This window comes from Hydra viridissima, unplaced genomic scaffold, assembly GCF_058129835.1.
Source record: "Hydra viridissima isolate aposymbiotic clone 2 unplaced genomic scaffold, HvirCarnegie_v1 scaffold_12, whole genome shotgun sequence".
Classification (NCBI taxonomy): domain Eukaryota; kingdom Metazoa; phylum Cnidaria; class Hydrozoa; order Anthoathecata; family Hydridae; genus Hydra; species Hydra viridissima.
In genome coordinates this window covers 9,841,047-9,859,765 of record NW_028324311.1, presented here as the reverse complement: position 1 = coordinate 9,859,765, position 18,719 = coordinate 9,841,047, and the positions used below count along the sequence as shown (strand labels likewise).

Below are 18,719 nucleotides of genomic sequence, written 5' to 3'. Positions count from 1 at the left end.
GTTGCATACTTTTTTTTTTTTTTTTTTTTTTAAGTTTTCAATTTTATTGCTGATCATTTGTTCAGTTTTATTAATGAGTGTCTTCAATAAAATGGTGCGTGTTCCAATATTTGTTAGAAACATTAAAATTAACAAGTATAAATATAATGAATGATCTGTTATGGATCCGTACGGAATACCAAAACAAGCGCTTTTAACATCTGAAAAGATGCCATTTATAGAATCAAAAAAAGTTCTATAGCTTTTGAGAAAAAATGCTTTTCAATCCTGTTACTCTATTAATATCGAAAGCTAAGGCTAGAAACGTACGTTTCCGAAATTTAGGCTTAAATCATAAAAAGTGACCCTTAACAAACCCTTATGCCCTTATTATTACTACATTTTTTTATGAAATAGTTTTACATATTTTAAATGTAGTTTTATATTTTCTTGGTATATTTTCCTTTTAAAAATTTATTCTATTTTATCAATAAATGTTAAAAAGTTAACAAAATTCGTAATTTAACGACAGTGACTCGTCAAATTATTTTCATGTCCGAAAGAATTATGGATTAAAAACAGACGAAATCAGCATTTTATGTTTTATTTTATCTTTTTATTATGACATCATCAACTTAAAAGGCTAGAGAATAAAATGCTCTGAGATTTCCATTTAGATGAAATACTTCTTTCTCGACCAACAAGGTGTTCTATAAAAAAAGAGAACGCTTTAATCGATTATTATTTCCTTAACACAACTGCATGAACACAACAACACTTGAGTTAGAACACTGAGTGAAATTTCTTAAATTAAATAACTACTTCTTTCTTATGTAAATTTCTATATTGTATACTATTGTATTATAATCATGTTTTTATATTAATTTTTTGAAATTTTATAACCCACTATTGACGATTGCTTGCAGAAATTTCCGAGGTAAACCATATACTTAAGAGGTTAACCCGTCTCCATCCCGAAGTGTGGTGTCACACAGAAACTGATTAGTTGAAAACTTGAAACGAGTACTACGAATCGAAGTTCAAAAAACTCGGATAAGACGAGTTTTTGTCAGAAGAAGGAAAAAATGTTGCGTGATTTTCTCGTACCGACTGTGAGAGCTGGGAAAGAGGCCTGTGTTTTTTTGAGGTTGCTTTCCAATCCAGAACAGAAGAATTGTAGCGAATTAAGATTCCATGAAAATACCGTGGGATTTATATGTAAAAAAATTTTTATTCATGCATGACAGCAATCTGAAACACATGGTGTTTGTGTAGAAATTATTTAAATAGTAAAATAATCAGGAAAATGATACATTTTAAATAATCAAATAGCCACCGCAAAGCCCTTACATCAATCCTATTTAGCCGTTTATGAATTTGGTGAAGGGACTCGGAAAATATGCCCTACCTCCGCACAATACATTTACAGAATATTCTACAAGAGTAATCAACTAATATGGCAAACGCAATAGTCGAAAACTGATGAAACGGATATCTAAAGCTGTGCAAGTTTTCCTTCGTGCAAAGCGTGCTGTTAGAATTACCTGAATTTTGTGCTATTATAGGTTATAACTATGTCTATAATAATAATACAATCATACCTTTTGTTTTTAAGTTTAATTTAATTTAAACATGGTAGGATTATCCGAATTAAATTATGTTCTAATGATTGTAATTGTATGTGTGTGTGTGTAAACAAAAACTATGGATGAAAATTCTTACGTAATAAGATCGTGATTCTTTATTGTCTTAAAGTAATCTACAAAAAAAAGGACTTTCATAATAAAAATAATGATTATAACAAAATAACAACAAAGTCTTGTAAAAATTATTACTTTTGAAATTATGAATGTGTAATGTCTACTAAGATAAAACTTCAATAAAAATACAACAAAAAAATAATACCAGGTAGATTTTTTTTCAAATGAAGACCAAAAATAGATGCAATAAAAATTAAACCTGAGGTATTCCATGACAAAACGTTCCTTGTGTGTTGGAACAAGTGTGATGACCATTATGATATAAATGATGATCAGACAATCCTCCTCTAGAAGTAGTCATATACCCAACCAGATCTGGACCAGATGCAGTCTGATTAAACACTTGTGAAAGTGGTGAGGCAGGGGTACCATTGTTATTTTGAGTACCATGATATGTTAATCCAACTGATAAATTAAAATATTTTGCATTTAAAAAAGTGAAAAAACAAAAAAAGAAATCTTAAACTTTTCAAATAAAAAAAAATAAAACAAATAACCAATAAAAAAAACCTGCGTTAAAATTATTTTGTTCATATTCTTGAGCACAATCATTTGAATGCAGTACATCAGTTCCAATGGTGGTTGGTGTCTGTACAGGATTATATTCTGGGTAATATTGCTCATTACTGCGACGATGGTCAGGGATATTGACAAAACCTTGATAACTTGAAGTGTAGCCTAAAACAATTTTTAAACTTCTTCAGACATTAAACCTCTTAAGATAAATAATATGAGGTATATAAAAAAAAATTAATATAGTACCTCGACCACGTCCAAAATGCACCGAATCTAAAAAAAATTAAAAAAAAAATTACAGAATCTTCACTATAAAAAGACACCAACATTAAAAGAATGTGATCCATTAGTTTAGAAAAAATAATTTTTTAAAGGTAGAATAATTATTAAAAGTTACGCACTGAAATTGCTGATCTTAGAAAATATTTAAATTTACTTGCTAAATGTTGATAGATTTGAGGATTGCAAGTCCAATCTAAGAACAAGTATTAAGAAACAAATTTTAATGACTGTTAGTATTTGATATGAGAATTAATATTAAGAATTACTCAGATATACACCTGGAAAACCAAATCCTATAGGTACTGTAGATAAACCATTATGATATCCTCGACCAATCGAAAAAGGAGTTAGATTTACTAAAACACAAAAAAAAATTTAAAGATGATTTAAATTTGTAAACAACAAAAATATGTTTCTAATTTAAAAAAGAAATTACATAAATTAGTTAAAAAATTGAATTTATGAAGACAATTTTTTGAAATAACCACCTAAAAAAGTAGCTAATTATAAAAAACAAGAGGAAAAAAGATTTTGATTAAGTAATAAAAAGAAAAAACTCTTATTAAAAAATAAATACAAGTTGAAATACTTATAACACTGCAAGTAATCACCCCAAGTTTCATCAGCTCTTTACTTGAATTAGAAAGTAAAGAGAAGAAGAATGGAAAGAACGGAAAAAAGGAGAAGGAGGGGAAGAAGGGGAAGAAAGGGAAGAAGGGGAGGAAGGGGAAGAAGGGGAAGAAGGGGAAGAAGAAGGAAAAAGTGGAAGAAGGGGAAGAAGGGGGAAGAAGGGGGAAGAAGGGGGAAGAAGGGGAAGAAGGTGGGAATGTAAGCTGGCAAATTATATTTGGAATATAAACTGGGAAAGAAAGTGGGAGCAAATACTTTTAACTTGTAATCGATTCTGAATACTTATATCTATTTTCTTCTAATCTCAAGATATTAATTACAACTTAAACTAAGATAACTGAAGAAATATTATTTATATAATAATTTGCATGCTTCAGTGTACACATAAGAGAAATTGGTAGAATGTTAAAAAGTTATAACTTTACATCTGTAGGTAGGTCAAGTTAAAGATTTTCTACACTTTTATTGACAAATCAAGTGTATTTCATTACATATACTCTTTAGAATCCAGCCTTACTCAGACCTTGCTCAAAATATAAAGTTTCAACTGTCTCAGTTAAAACTTATTATAAAAGACTTTTCTTCCCACTTTTTACACCAGTGACATGTGACATGCATGAAGTAAAAGTTTTTTTGGAACAAAAATTCTGTCATCAACCCCATGGTGTAAAAGAAATCAAGACAATTTCTAAGAATATTTAAAAACCATGCAAGCTTTGTCCAATTTTGTTTGATGATAGTAATCAGAGTGTTGCATGCTTTTTCATGCAAACAAACTCAGTATTTACCTACATTACCAACCAACCCTTGGCTTTTACCTTGCAGCATCATAGCTTCTTTTGGCTGGGCTCTCTTGCATTCAACCTAAACATATAAATCAATTCCAGAATAGCATAATAAAATTGGGAAATAAGGTCAAAGGATATCTGCAGAAACTCTAAACAGGTTGTGCTACTGTCTTTCAAGTACCAATAATACCACAACAAATGCTAAGTAACCACAGTTTTAAGAGGTTTTTATTATTTCCACATTGTTGTTAAGATTATAAGTAAATAATATAAATTTTTTGTAATCAACAGTATAGTTTTCATCATCCATTGTTATATCATAATCAGAAGAAACTGATCTTACTTTTCTAAATCAATAAATTTGTGTTCTTTTTGCAATTATTTACTTGCAGGTCAAATTCTGTGTCAAATCAACCCAAAAAAACTTTTTTGATACCATTTCAGATTTTAATGATTTTTTTGGAACACAAGCTTTAATTTATGAAAGAACTTTACACCAAACTTTAGTGTAAATCCTTATGGTTTAGGAGATATCAATACTATCCCAATCTATTGCTTGACTTTTTTCAGTGCCACTCATTTTTTAAGCAAATCATATCACACAATCAGCTTTAACTTATGTAATATTTGTTGAATAGTGATGAGATATTGTACCTAACTATCTTTTAGAGTGCATAATTCAAAAATGAAAACAAAAACCATATAAAATCAAAGGTTCTATATAAAAATTGAATTTCAAGTTAAATTTCAAATTTAATGTCTTGTTCGAAAAGAAGTATATCTTGAGATGCCTGTAAGATATGATTCTGAAATTTTTTGTACCATCCAATATGTAACAAACTCCATAATACAAAAAAAACTGCAAGGGTTTTTTTAAATATGATTTATTTGCATTAAATATTTTTTAAAAAGAACCAAAAAACATAACTAAAATTGGTTTTTAACGATGCAAAAAAATTATGCTTTTTTAGCATTTTTTTCTTTAAAAAAGTATATCTTAAGATCTCTAAAAGATGTCTGTCTGTCTGTCTGTCTGTGAGTGTGTGTGATGTATGATGGGGCTTTTATGAGTTGAAAGATATCACAAGCAAAAGCATTTGATTCTCTCAAACCTAAAAGAACTGTATGCTAAGTTTAAAAGCAGTTGTCCAGATATAAAGACTTATTTTTCTAACTTTGGCTCACATCATCCAAAATGGAACATCATACTAGGGACATCAGATACAAACACACATACAGTATGCATCTGCACTGACCATCATGTTATGTTAATGATTAGTGCAGTTAAACTAATAAAGGTTATCACAAACTTATTGATAACCTTGTTTGTAATAGAGGTAACAAGAATTGTATGATACATTTATATATATATATATATATATATATATATATATATATATATATATATATATATATATATATATATATATATATATATATATATATATATATATATATATATATATATATATATATATATTAGGGTGTTTCTTATTTTTGAAGATTCGATTTTTGCATGGGCCACCCTGCCATTTTGTTCATTATCATAAAAAAGTAATGCACTTTTTTTTTTTTTTTTTTAGAATGATTTTTAGGGGTCGCTACCGACCCTACAGTATTGCGCAAATGTACCCTAAAAATGCTTATGTTGCGTATGATGTTATGCAACAAAAGTGGTTGGTGCTTAGCGTACAAACCTCTTTTAACTAGTAATTTTTTTACTTTTAATGTGCAGAATTGTGTCTATAATGCTTAATTGCTTCTTTTGCAGGTTAAACTAGTGTAACTACTGTACAATGATGGCTTCATCAACCAGTGCAACGATAGCTACCAGAAAGAAAACGGAGATATGGCTTATTGGACAGATGTCCTCTTCTTTAGATTGTGTTATGCTTCCATCAAAAAGGGAAGTGTTGGCCCTTTTCTTCCATTACAAGCAGATTGCCAAGCAAAGCATTAGGGAAGCATTACATTCCACAGCAAATGATGTTTTTGAAGTTTGGTCAAAGGCCCGAATACCAGTGCAATTAAAGAAGCACGTTGTCCCTAAAATCGAAAACATTTACAAGGAATGGGAAAAGTTGAAGAAAAATAAAGAGAATAAAGCTAAGCGTTCAGATTATTTGAAACAAAAGGAAGACCAATGGAATAAAGGGTTAGCAGAACTATTCGATATTGCCCATGCCAACGCATTGAAAATGATCACCATTCAGGAGGATAAGAACTTCCTATTATGCCAAAGCGAGAAAATTCGGAGAGGCAAAATGGGTCCAGTCGATAAGAAATTGGCAAAGCAAGAAGAAGTATCAAGAAAAAGACAAAAAGAAATGAACCGAAAAAGGGACCGAGAGGAGATGGCAAGAAAATCTCGAGAAGAAACAGTTGTTCTTTCATCATCTTCTGAAGGTGAAGATAACCCTAAAGAAGATAGCATAACTCAAGAAGATGCCTCGCCTAGTAACCAAGATGACCCTGAGCCATCAACTTCAGGTACACCGTGCTCGCTGGATGGCGAAAGCTATTTATGCGTTGAAGATTTGGATGTTTAGAGACCAATTCAGATTGACAAAAAGAGAGGAGAAGGGAATAAGGGATATTTGCCTTTTCACGGTTCGACTGTACATTACAGCCTGGTACAGATCTCCTGAAGCAACCTCAGCTCCTAGACTTGATCTGCAGCTCTTGAAAGACTTGGATGCCTACAAGACCCAGCATCCTGAGATCTCGAAAATTGCTGTGAATAAGTTACAAGGGCATCTATGGCACCTATCAGAGGAACTTGTTGCTTTAGCTTTTTTTGATGATAAGGTTCGCCCTGAGACGAAGGTCAAGATGGTCCAAGCATTGAACAATGTTTCAGATCAGATACATATGAAACGGACTACTGTGGGCTGCTCAGTTATCCAAGAAAAGAAACTGGAGGACTTTGTCACGTTTAATACACGAAGATTTTTCAGCATCACAGGACTTCCATCACACTTTCTTCAAAACAGTGTAAGAGAATGGGAACATAATGATGAGTTCAAGACTGTAAAGTCCACTGTTCGAAGCATGAAGGTTGTCAACGACATTGCAGAACGTGGCGTAGCACTAATGGACGAATATAATAGACTACATACAAATAACGAAGAGCAAAAGCAGTTCCTGTTGCTGGTAGTTCAAAAATATAGACAGAAATATCCTGACAGAAAAAAGACAACTCTCATGAGTGATTAATCTTAGTACAGTAACTATTGTCTTTAATAAACCTACAATCAAATTAAAAAAGCATGTTTATTGCTGTCTTTTAATAAATAAGTAGAAATGCAATGACAGAAAATGGATGTTTTTAATGCATGTAATAAGTGAATAAATGTGTACCAAGTAAATGAGTCATTATCACCAGTCTCCATCAGTTTTATGATTTTTTCCTATGTTAATGACTAAGAGCGCATAGTAAAGTATGCCTTAAATTTCAATAACTGGTAGCGCCCAGTAAAAATGTTTTCTTCCCCTTGAAATTTTTACACATTTATTTTCTCACCAAAATGAACCATTTCATTGGGTGGCCCACTGAAAAACAAAAAAAAAAATTTTTAACCCCAAATAAGAAACACCCTAATATATATATATATTTACCTTTGTATCCAGAGGATGCTACATAAAGATATTATTTTGACAATTGCTTGTATTCTCAAGATGATATTGATGAAGATGATGACTCTTGCATAAATTACAAATAATGGAAGACAATAAACCCATCTAGTAAGCCTAACTGAAACCATAAGTAGATTCATTCATACTCTGATATTAGAAATATTTACTTTTGAACCAACTTTTGAAATACTAACTCTGATAAAAGTTAGAAATACTGTTCATTCTTATATTACATAAAGTTCAGCTGCTTCTTTAATAAAATTAAAAAATGAGTTAAGTGGTACTGAGATCATTGTCCTCTGTGATTTTGCAGAAAATTACAAGTTTGTTGTACAAGACAATATGTACAGTTTTCACTGGAACAAAATTTAAGCAAGATTGCACACAACAGTAGTTTATTACAAAGTAAACAATACCCAGATGGATGTGCTGGCTAAAAAAAGACTAACTTTAACTACCAGCCTTCATAGAACAAACAACCATATACTTGCAGCATCTGCAATATTTGATTTTTCTGAAATGAAATCATAGGAATTAGTTTTTACTAAATATCTAAGGAGTCAAACGAAGTGAAACATGACGAAGTGAAACAGAGCATAGATACACAACTGCAAAAACTTTACCCGGCACTCAGAACTATCACAACTTCACCAATAAATAATACAAAAATTGGAACTTAAGCTGTTTCTGAACAATTGGAATGATCATTGTCTTTAATTTCCAAACTGATGAGATTAAAGAATGCCTGTTTATAAATATGATCCTTGGAGTTTTTGTATGTTTAATATATGATAACTATCCATGGATTAGACAAGTTGAGGAGATTATTGTTAAAAATAAAGACTTTCAAGTAAGAATCATGAATCCATGTTTCTCCTCAAGGTCATATTATTGTTCTTCAAGAGATGATGTGTTTAGGGTTCCATTAACAAAACTTATTGTTAATGATTAATATTTAAAAACTGTCACAGGAAGACAATACAGCATCAATGAAATTGAACAGCAAAGAATTGAAGACAGCTTGGCAAACTTTAATCTAGAGAACTAAACTTTAATCAAACTGTTTAAGATTGTTAATTCTCATTACATTTTAATTTCAGTATTTTTAATGATTTCTTAGCTTTCATTATTTTTTTTTTTAAAGTTTACCATTTTTTTTGAGTTTGTTTTTATAAAACTATCAATCCAAATAAATCATTTTTTAAAAATGAAAACCCCCATTATATCTTTTAGTGCATCAGAAAACCTAAGAAAATTATTACATCATTTTGAGATTTTTATATAGGAACTTTAATTTTATGTAGGAACTTTGATTTTATGTTTTACTCATCAAAAACTTTTGAATTTTTCACCTTCAAAAATAATTAGAAACACATTTTCATCACCATTCAACAAACATTACATATGTTAAAGGAATTTGTGTGATGCAAATAAGTGGCGCTGAAAAAAAAGTCAAGAAAGGGATAGAGTATCAATATCTTTAAAACTATTAGGACACACTAAAATTTGAAGTGAAGTTTTTTTTTATGAATTTAAGCTCGTGTACCAAAAAATATACTACCCTTATCCTGTAAGTGATGGTTTTATTTTTCAGATTGAGTGAACACAACTATGGGTTCAATTCAGAAGGTGGTAACTGAAATTCTGATGAAAGGTTGTAATACCTAAGGAAATCTATGGTCAGCTGAAGACATATTAGAGTTTGGTTGAAGCAGTTTCAAGAAGAAACTGAAAAAAGTAGACTAGCAGAATATTGATCATTTATCAACATTAGTCACTTTGAACCAAAGGAGGTCATTAAAAAGAAAATGTTCATTTCTATTCAGCTTCATCATGATAACATTACACAACAAATGTTCCCTTCTTAGGCAATTGTAACAAATGATTTTTTGTGGTACTTTATCAACCATAAGCCCCTGATGAGTGGATACTTTCATCAGCTGATGAAGACATTTACTTAATGAAGGATGAACCTTGGATGTGACATTTCTATTTTGCATAACCAAGTAGGATTTTTAACTGATTAATTTTTAAATTGTAGCCTCCTACAAACTCAATGCAAACATACTTTGATCAAAAAGTTCAACTTCCTCAAAGAGTCAACTGGAGAGCCTAGTCTCTAGAGAGGGTCAATATTGTTGAATAGCTTCCTAGACACATTCCCCTGGATTTTCTGCCATTACATGGATTCCTCTAGAATATGCAGTAAAGCAGGCTAACTATCTACATTTGATTGAATGTCTCACAGTGTCTTAAACAAGTGGTTCATAATTCAAGCGAAAGATTTATATTTTTCACTTGAATAGATTTAAATCTTCCATAGTACATCTTACATCTATAATATGGTTCATGAAAGAGTTTTTGAATCATTGGACACCTGTATCATTCATAGCTATTTGGTAAAAGTGTTTTTTGAGGAGATTTTATTAGATTTCTTATTCTCCAGTATCTTTTCTGAAATTCCAAAGCAAATTTTCTGAAGGCTATTTATGCCATTTACACGAAGCTTCACATTGTAGTCAAATGAAATTTCCCTTGAATAAAGAATTTTATCTAAATGACTGTAAAAGTTTTCACAGCTGACTATAATGTGATTTGCAACTTAGTCACCTATGACCACTAAAAATTTGATTTGATTTTAAAATATCTGAAAGCTGTTGGCTAATGCTTCTAACAGCTTGCTGGCTAGGAAGGTGGGATATTTGGTTCTAACAACTTGAAACTGGATTCCTGATTGACAGTTTTTACCAATATCTTCATGCAAGAGTTTGATAGACCTCTCTGTAGGTCCTAGTGGTAACAGCCTCTCACCACTAGGACTTACAGTTAGTATTTCATGGATAAAGATTTAATTATAAAAAAAATTTGATACAAAAGTTCTTTTTTCCTATACTTAATTAAAACTGGTTTTTCACAATCCAAAAATAAGGCAATCATATTAGCTCTATCAACTAAATTTAAATCTAGAGAAAAGGAAAGATTTCTTGGCTCTTTCCTGAGGTAAATCCTCTTTAAAAACACATTTGATGCAATCTACTAAATTGCTTCAGGATCTTAAACTGCTTTACTCTTAAAGTTTTTTTAAATGCATATTGATTATGTTGGTGACGTATACATTTCCCAACAGGACTAAAGAGATAACAGTCAGGGGGTTGAGATTGGGGTTGTTATCTACTAACTTTTTCTAAAAAACTTTTCTAATTGTCTTTCAAACAAGCTAGCTGGCAGATCATACAAGTACAATCTTAGACACATGGTTTGGTTTTAAAGCAGATTAAAATCACAACTTTAGCATGAAGTCAAAAAACATTACCTCTGTTAAACTTTTACAACAATAAAAGTTGTAGAAATGAGCAGAAGAAATTAACTCAAAATACAAGTATATTTCTATAAGAAATATAATTTATCTTACCTTTTAAAACCTTTAAAAAATAAACAAAATTTTCCATTGATAAATTATATTAAAATTATTGGTCTTCTTATTAGAGTTGACTTAAGGTCTCTGTAGAGGATCAATTCATGTTGCTACCTTAAAAGGCTCAGTGTATGCATTCTATCATTAAAGCGTTTTATGTTGAAAAAAAAAAAACCTCAAATAAACATGTCAAAAAAAACCTACTGTAAAAATGAATAGAAAACCTTTTTTTGTATGTTGATGATTTTGAAATTTCTATTTTTGTTTTATAGAAAAAGCATACTAACATTATGTATGATGGCATGGATCCACATTTAGCAACTATTATGGTTGTGACTATGTTACTTCTGTTTGGCTGTTAGTTAATAAATGTTGTGGTTACTAGAGGCTTTACTTTTTGATCTATAAAACTGTATGTATGTTCTTGTTCTTGCACAAATAAAACTGTAGAAAGCTTTTGGTATTACTTTCACTTTAACTAACTAAATTTTAAAAGAAGTTTGACTGCTAGTGGAGGTTATGAATGCACAAACAATTCAAAACTAAACTTTTAGCATAATTATTGAACTAAATAATTGAAGTATTGTTAAAAGATTTAGAATTTATGTTCTAAAAAAAGAAATATATCAAGCAAAAAGAAAAACCCAAGACAAAGAAGATAATTTTACTGACAAAAGGTAAAAACAAGCTTCAAGCAAATTTTCTGATAAAATTCATATTAATTAGGTAAAGATCTGTGTGAGACCCAGGACTCTTAAACAATAGTCATAAAAGAAAATGTAAAAAGTTTCAAAAAAATGATTGATCCAAACCTTTTTAGAATATGTTGCAGTTCTTGAAGAAAAAATTTTGCAGTGATTACTTGCAGTTATAAGTAAAGGTTCATTTAGTTTTGATTAAAATAATTTAAAAGCTTTGACTGAATCTACTGGATTATACCTATACTTGTGATAAAGAAAAAAAGTCTTCCTAAAGGCTGTATTCCATAAATCTTTCAAATCAATACAATTTTATGGTAACTAATTACATGCATTTATATGAAAATCTTTATATAAATAATGTTCCTAAGGTTTTTCTTTTTTTTTTTTTATTTACCTAGGAAATTTTTGTTCTCCATAGAGATGGATTCAAGGCCAACAACCAAAAGATACATAATCCAAGATAAAGCCATTCATAACACATGATAACCTCATTTTTACAAACTTAAAAAAACCAAAATTTCACTCAACTTATAAACAAAGTTGTTTTATCTTCTGTAAATTTAATGCCTTTTTTTGCAATTACTTATAATAGTATTTGGCAACCAACTAAAAACTACTTAAAGCAAAATTCTACAGCTCCCTGGGAACTTTGTAATTTAACAGGAGCAGGAACATAACTGAAAAAATGGTAAAAATGAGGTTTCCTTTTAAAAGGATGATTAAAACAGCAGAATGTTGCCTGCAAGAAAAGATTGATAAACAAAAATGAAAAAAAAAATTAATTGTCTACAGATTTAGGAAATTTGGTTTTAATTATAACTGTATCCCATTTTTCAATTTTTAATATTCATTTATTATCTGTGTTACAGGAAGTATACAATTTTACTTTAATTACATATAAAATGTATAAATTTCAAATTAGTTTCTGTAAATGCAGAAGTAGTTATTATGTAGTTAATATTTGGTATTTTTCATATTGGGTTGGATACTAAATATACAAATTTTGAGGCAAATCAGAGAGGGTTACTTTTGGTTATTAGTTGATATGGCAAGGAATGATTCTTAATTGGAATTCAAGTGACTGGATTGCAAAACACATTCCCAATACAAATGAGCAATAATTTTTCATCTATCACATTCCAAATAGACCAAATTCATAGACCAAAATCTTTGAGCTTAAAGAAAACTTACAAGAGTTTAAAAATGCTACTACAATGCTACTAGGTACAACAATGTTACTAGGTAACATTGTTGTAAAATATCACTTTCAAGTACAAGTGCAATAGCACTTTCAAAAATGTTGTAACACTGCTTGTATGAAAAGAGCAAAGATGACTTTGCAAAGTTTTGACAACAGCCATCTGTAGATTAGTTGTTTTTTTACAGTTTAAGAAAACCTTTATCATTGAATCTTTCAGTTTATCCAGGCGGCTTCACAGTTTTGTAAATAGGAAGATAGAAAAAAATATCTCTACAAATTCAGTGTTTTGCAACATATTGAGGCAATCAAATTTGGCAAATAAAAATTGGACCATAGTATTATATTGATTTCTATATTGAACAAGGTTGTATAAAGTTCAACAATAGATGGAACAATCCAACTATTCATGTTATAGAAAATTTTGTATGCTTGCTTTTAAAAGTATTAGTTTTATTGTATATAAGTCAGTTTTTAATTGAAAAAAAAAACTGGATTTCAACTAAAGTAGAAAAAAAAAATGGTGAAGTGGATAAAATGAAGGATAAGGGGTCAAGTTAAAGATTTTTCATTTTCAGACTAAATTCACATTTACACCAGAAAAAAATGTTTAACAAAAAAGTGTATTGAGTTTTTAATGTAAAGTTTTAAAGTTAACTATATTAGGCTTTTTGAAATTTCCTTTTCATAAAATTTTTTTTTGATACTTTAACTAATTTCTTTAAACTTGAACAATGATATAAGAATATATTGCTTGAAAAATTATTTTGTTAACAATATTTACAAACTATTAATAAAAATCATAGTCACATATTAAATCTAAATGTATAAAGATATAAACAAAAGTTATTGAAGTAGATTTTCTACCTGTTTATTTTCTAACTGTTTTTAAATTTTAATATAATTACATTTAATTTGATATAACTATAGTTGTTTTAATTTTATTATATTTATAAACATATAAAGAAAATGTGTTTTTGTTTTTAAAAATGCAACTTTGTTAATCATATATTTTTAAATTATGTGTATATTTATAATCATATGCATATTTTTAATTGTATGTAATAATGTTTATAATGTTAAATTAATGAAAAAATTGTTAAAAACTTACATTTTTTCCTTTAAGTTTGTGAAAGCCAGTTTCACACACATGCTTTCCTGCAGCATCTGATTCAAAAGTAACGAAACCAAACCCTGTTGAAAAAAGATATTTTGATTTTGTAATAAGCTTTGAGTCTATTGTGTAGCAAGTACTAAGTAGCATGGCTTTGACCTGCATGTTTTAATGGGTCAGGTGTTTAAATCTGGTTATATATGAATTGAGTTAAGTAAACTCAAGTCAGAAACACGTGAAGTTAATTGAGTCAACAAACCCAACCAATTTTTTCTAGGAAAATTCTGCTTTTCCAAAAAATTTAAAAAAACACAAAGTTCAGTTTAACAGAAAAAAGAATAGTTTAAAACCAAACAAAGAAGCAGTAAATATGTCATTAAAACCTTTCAGGTACATATGATTTTCATTATAATTTTCTTTGTTTTGGCAACCTTACTTTTTTGCTCTGAGTGTTTTCTTCCTTTTAAAAAAAATCTTCACTTAACTTCTATACACTTAATGCATACAATATTTCATAAATAATTCTTGGAATTTCTACCATTACCTAATTCCCCAAATAACAAATACTTTTAACACTCACAGTATTGTATTGCCAAAATTGCTGAACTTATAGCAATTTTAAAAACTTATTTACTCACAAATATGTTTGTGTAAACAAATCAGGGCGTCAAGACTCTCTTAAAGTTGCATCTGTCCATTCAGATATTTTGGTTATAATTTAAAAAAATCAGTAAACATATCTTAACTGATTTTTTTAAATTATAACCAAAATATCTGAAATTAGATTTTTCTGATAACTTTTGCTTGAGAATCAATAATAGCACCTATTATTGATTCTCAAGCAAAAGTTATCAGAAAAATCTAATTTTGGAATAGCTGGTGTAATGGAATAAAAAAAAGTGTTATTCATAGTATAAATACTGTTGCTGTTAATTCTTTTGCATGCTATTGATCACACTCTAGTTAAGTTTAATTTTCCTGTTCATCAAAGTACAATTTCTTTTGGGATCATTGATTAGATTGCATAACTTAGTACCCTCTACACTTGCCTTGTCAGAAACCTTGTACACTACAGCCACACTCAAATGATAAGAATCATTTTGTTTAACTGGTTGTAATGGGTGAGATGTCACAACTGAAGTAAATATAACAACTGGTTTAAGATCTAATCAACTTTCCACTTTTTTTAAGCAAAAGGTTTTTCTTAGTAAACTGCTAAATTTAACATTCTTGAATAAAACCTTGCAATGGCATCCATATCTGGAAATGTTGAATTATCAATATTCCTAGCAGTTTAAGCAATTCTGCTTATGTTAATTATTAGACCTTTCCAAATGTTACAAAGCCATTAACCAGCTCCATGCCTGGAGTGCTCCTATAGTTGATGGATAATAATTACTTTAATCTGCTATTAACAATTGGGTGCCATAGTTTTAAATCTTGGTGGTAAGCATTGCTGGATTTTTATTTAAAAAATCAAATGGCTTAAAAATGTCTTATGAAACATTTGAGTTTCATATAAACTGTTTGATTATGATCTAGACAGGCTAATGTATGAAATTAAAAAAAAAATTAGTTACAGACTCTTACCATCAAAAGGTGCAACTATTAACACTACAATCAGAATCACGAATACACAAAAAGATAGAAAGTTCCATCAAAGTGTCTGAGGATTTTGTTAGGACTGCAAGAACAGTTAAACAAGAGTAAGGTATTCTATCACTAAAAGGAAAAACTTGGAAACCCTATTTCATCAAAAACAGCCAAATTAGTACTTAACTTTTATTAAATTGCTCATTTGAAAATTCTGTGAGAACAAAATATTGTGAACTTAGATTCATCGCTACAAAGTACTTTTTACCATTGTTGTGAGTGTTATGATAAATAGTTTCAAACTCAATTCCTGCTTTTCAGATCTGATACTAATGGTTTTTTTTGCCAACATCTTCCAAAAAGATTTACTGCATTCAAACAATATTTCGTAATTGAAATGCTACAGTCTACATCATAATTAGTTTTCAAATCAGCATTTAAAGAGACATTGCATTTAATGTTGAATTAGCTTTTCATAAACAAACAAGCAGTTTGTTATCTCTCTCTGTCATTACTTTTGATTGGCAAGACTTCTTTGCTATGGGATCGTCAACATATTTTGGACTTTGTGTTTTGTTTTTTACCATCTCATTTTAACTAAAGTTGGTTAATCTCTTACTAATAGCATAACAAATAATTGGTGAAAATTTGATCCATGGTAAATTGACTTGTGATGGTATTGATGAGACTGTTAATGTCTCAAGAAAATGTAGAGCAAGTAACGGGGAGACTTTGGATGTTAATATAATGTATTCCTTTGTAAAGATAAATGAAACTTGTTTTAAAGCTTTTTTAAAAAAAGAAGTTGACTATGCACAAAAGCAAAATTAACACAAAGATACTTGCTTGGGTGAACATTTCCTAGGACAAGGATGTATCCTCATTTTATAATTATTAGTTCAAGATAATAAGTTATAAAAAACAACTAGAAACGATTTGTACAATTTTTGAAATATCATTTCTACAAATGCAAAAGTTACATAAAATTATCTCAGTATTAAAAAAAAAAAGGATTACATAGCATTAGAGACTGCCAATCTATTACTGTTTATCAGATTGACAGATTGTTGGTAAAAAAGCTGTCAACTTACAACCTCCAGAAACAGTGGAGTTTGAATTCTTTAAAGAATGAATTACTGGGAGAGGATCCACCATGGACATTTGATGGAAGTTAAAGTTTTACTTTGTATGGCATCTTTGCACTAACTTCATTCTGCAGTTTTTAAAGGTTTTGGCAGCATATAAGTCATAGCTTTCTAAGAGGACAGGTTAATGTGACCTATTAAATTTACTACTTTTTGGCTTAGAACTGACCATTTCCGACATCTTTTATCATCGACAGCACTGACAACTAGATTAAGACGGTGACAACACACCAAATTGCACTTCAAATGCCAATTAATTTTCTAACACTTGCTTAGATATTAGCTGCACCATCAACTGTTATCCAGGTTTTGACACCAAATTCAAGTTTGTTGATAGATTCATTGAGCTTCTTGGTAATATTTTCCCTGGTATGAGTGAGGGCATCAGTTTCTATTATAGAAAAAATTTGACTGTCCTCAATCACCCATCCAATAATATCAACAACAGTTCTTATTTAATTGATATCAGTAACTTCTCATTCTGGTTTGGTAGCCTGTTTTCTACCTTACTGGGTCTGATTGTGTTGGAAGTCTACAAGTTCCACTTGATATAGGCTGTGGTGATTGCTGGTGTATCTGTTTGTGTCTGTGGACATCTCTTCTTTCCTCTTACTTGTATTTGTTCAAAATCTGAGTCTTCAGAGGCAAGCTTGTCAAAAATGTCTGAAATTGTTGATTTTTTCTTGTCTTTCCTTTCTAATTGTTTATATAAATTCAAGTGGACTCTTTTCAAATGATTCCTTAAAGGACTTTTGGTACTTTCATTGATCAAGTATGCCACAGGCCTTACATTTTGCCTCATTTTCCTCCACCTTAATGAAAAGTTCCTAAATCTTAGATAGGTTAGGCATCAGAAAAGAAAAAAAAAAAAGAAAGAACATAAAAATGAAATAAATCAGATAATTTTTCAGATTAAGTTTGTAAGATCGGATTGGACTAATATTTCTGATTATTTATCAAACTTAAAATCCGCAAAAATGGATCAGATTATTAATAACACGGATTGAATTTCCATTAAATTTTCCATGCCTCAAAACGTGAACTAAATTCCAAAAAAGAACTATTTAAAAGTTATTTTGAAATTCTTACTTCATGTTTGTCTCAAAAAATGATATTTTTGAGGCATGCATAAAGTTTTCAATAAAAGAACTAGTAACTTAAAGGTTATTTGCCTTATATGTTGAAAAAAAAGTAACAATTTTTCAAACTAGTTTTTATTTCTATTTCTATTTCTATTTCTATTTTTATTTTAATTTTTATTTCTATTTCTATTTAAATAGAAGAAATATAACAATATAAATTTTATTAGACTCTAATCCATTAATTGTAGCAATCTGCAAAGCAAATTAATTCAAAACAGGAATTTAATCCACAATAAAAAAAAATCCACAAAAATTCAGTTTGAAAAATTCTTAGCTTTTAAATCAAAATGATAATAATGGCTTACCATAATTGATGTAAGTGAAGAATAGTAGACTTGTAGATTTATTGAACAAATTGTTGTAGATTAAGATTTCCAAATAGGACAGATTGAAAATAAAAAAGAAACCCATTATTTCTATGACATTTCATAATAAAAATGTAATTTTTTTGGACCACACCATTTAAAGGTGATGTGAATAGAATGCAATTGATATAATTTGCTAATCAAATTAAAGTTAAATTGATTCATAAATATTTTTCAGATTAACAACCAGAACATCAAAGACAATCTGCAAAACAACAATTCACCAATAAATTAAATTTCAGATTATGATTTGTAAAATATTTAACGATCGGACTATTATAACCCAGAAAATAAGTCGGATTAACTTTTTGTGGATTTTATGAATCAAATTGCTGGTGCCTACATAGCATGCATTTATTTTGGTGGATAGGTTTTACTAAAGAAATAAATGAACTTGACATAAAAGTCAGGTTCATATATCCCCATGGACTATTTAAAAAATTTGTAAAATTGAA

The 18,719-nt window shown here is 29.4% G+C and overlaps 2 protein-coding genes across 3 annotated transcripts in view; one reads left to right on the top strand and one right to left on the bottom strand.

The window, feature by feature from the left end:
- Nucleotides 1–573: 573 nt before the first annotated feature.
- The window catches only part of LOC145194191 (RNA-binding protein Musashi homolog 1-like), a 36,187-nt gene continuing 18,041 nt past the window's right edge, over nt 574–18,719 (bottom strand). The window contains exons 8-16 of one of the 2 annotated variants that reach the window (XM_090068029.1): nt 14,017–14,099; nt 3,956–4,031; nt 2,816–2,893; nt 2,692–2,730; nt 2,502–2,528; nt 2,250–2,417; nt 1,939–2,144; nt 1,702–1,738; nt 574–689 (exon numbers count right to left, since the gene is read on the bottom strand). In XM_090068029.1, coding sequence (XP_089924155.1) covers nt 1,721–1,738; nt 1,939–2,144; nt 2,250–2,417; nt 2,502–2,528; nt 2,692–2,730; nt 2,816–2,893; nt 3,956–4,031; nt 14,017–14,099 — 695 coding nt within the window. In that variant the 3' untranslated portion in view covers nt 574–689; nt 1,702–1,720. The remainder of the gene's footprint in view (nt 690–1,701; nt 1,739–1,938; nt 2,145–2,249; nt 2,418–2,501; nt 2,529–2,691; nt 2,731–2,815; nt 2,894–3,955; nt 4,032–14,016; nt 14,100–18,719) is intronic. The other variant, XM_090068030.1, reaches the window with a different exon arrangement.
- Nucleotides 5,611–7,173, top strand: LOC149881160 (uncharacterized). The gene is made up of 2 exons (XM_090068031.1): nt 5,611–5,631; nt 5,727–7,173. Exon 2 carries the CDS (start codon nt 5,752–5,754, stop codon nt 6,502–6,504), a length of 753 nt encoding a protein of 250 aa, XP_089924157.1. The 5' UTR covers nt 5,611–5,631; nt 5,727–5,751; the 3' UTR covers nt 6,505–7,173.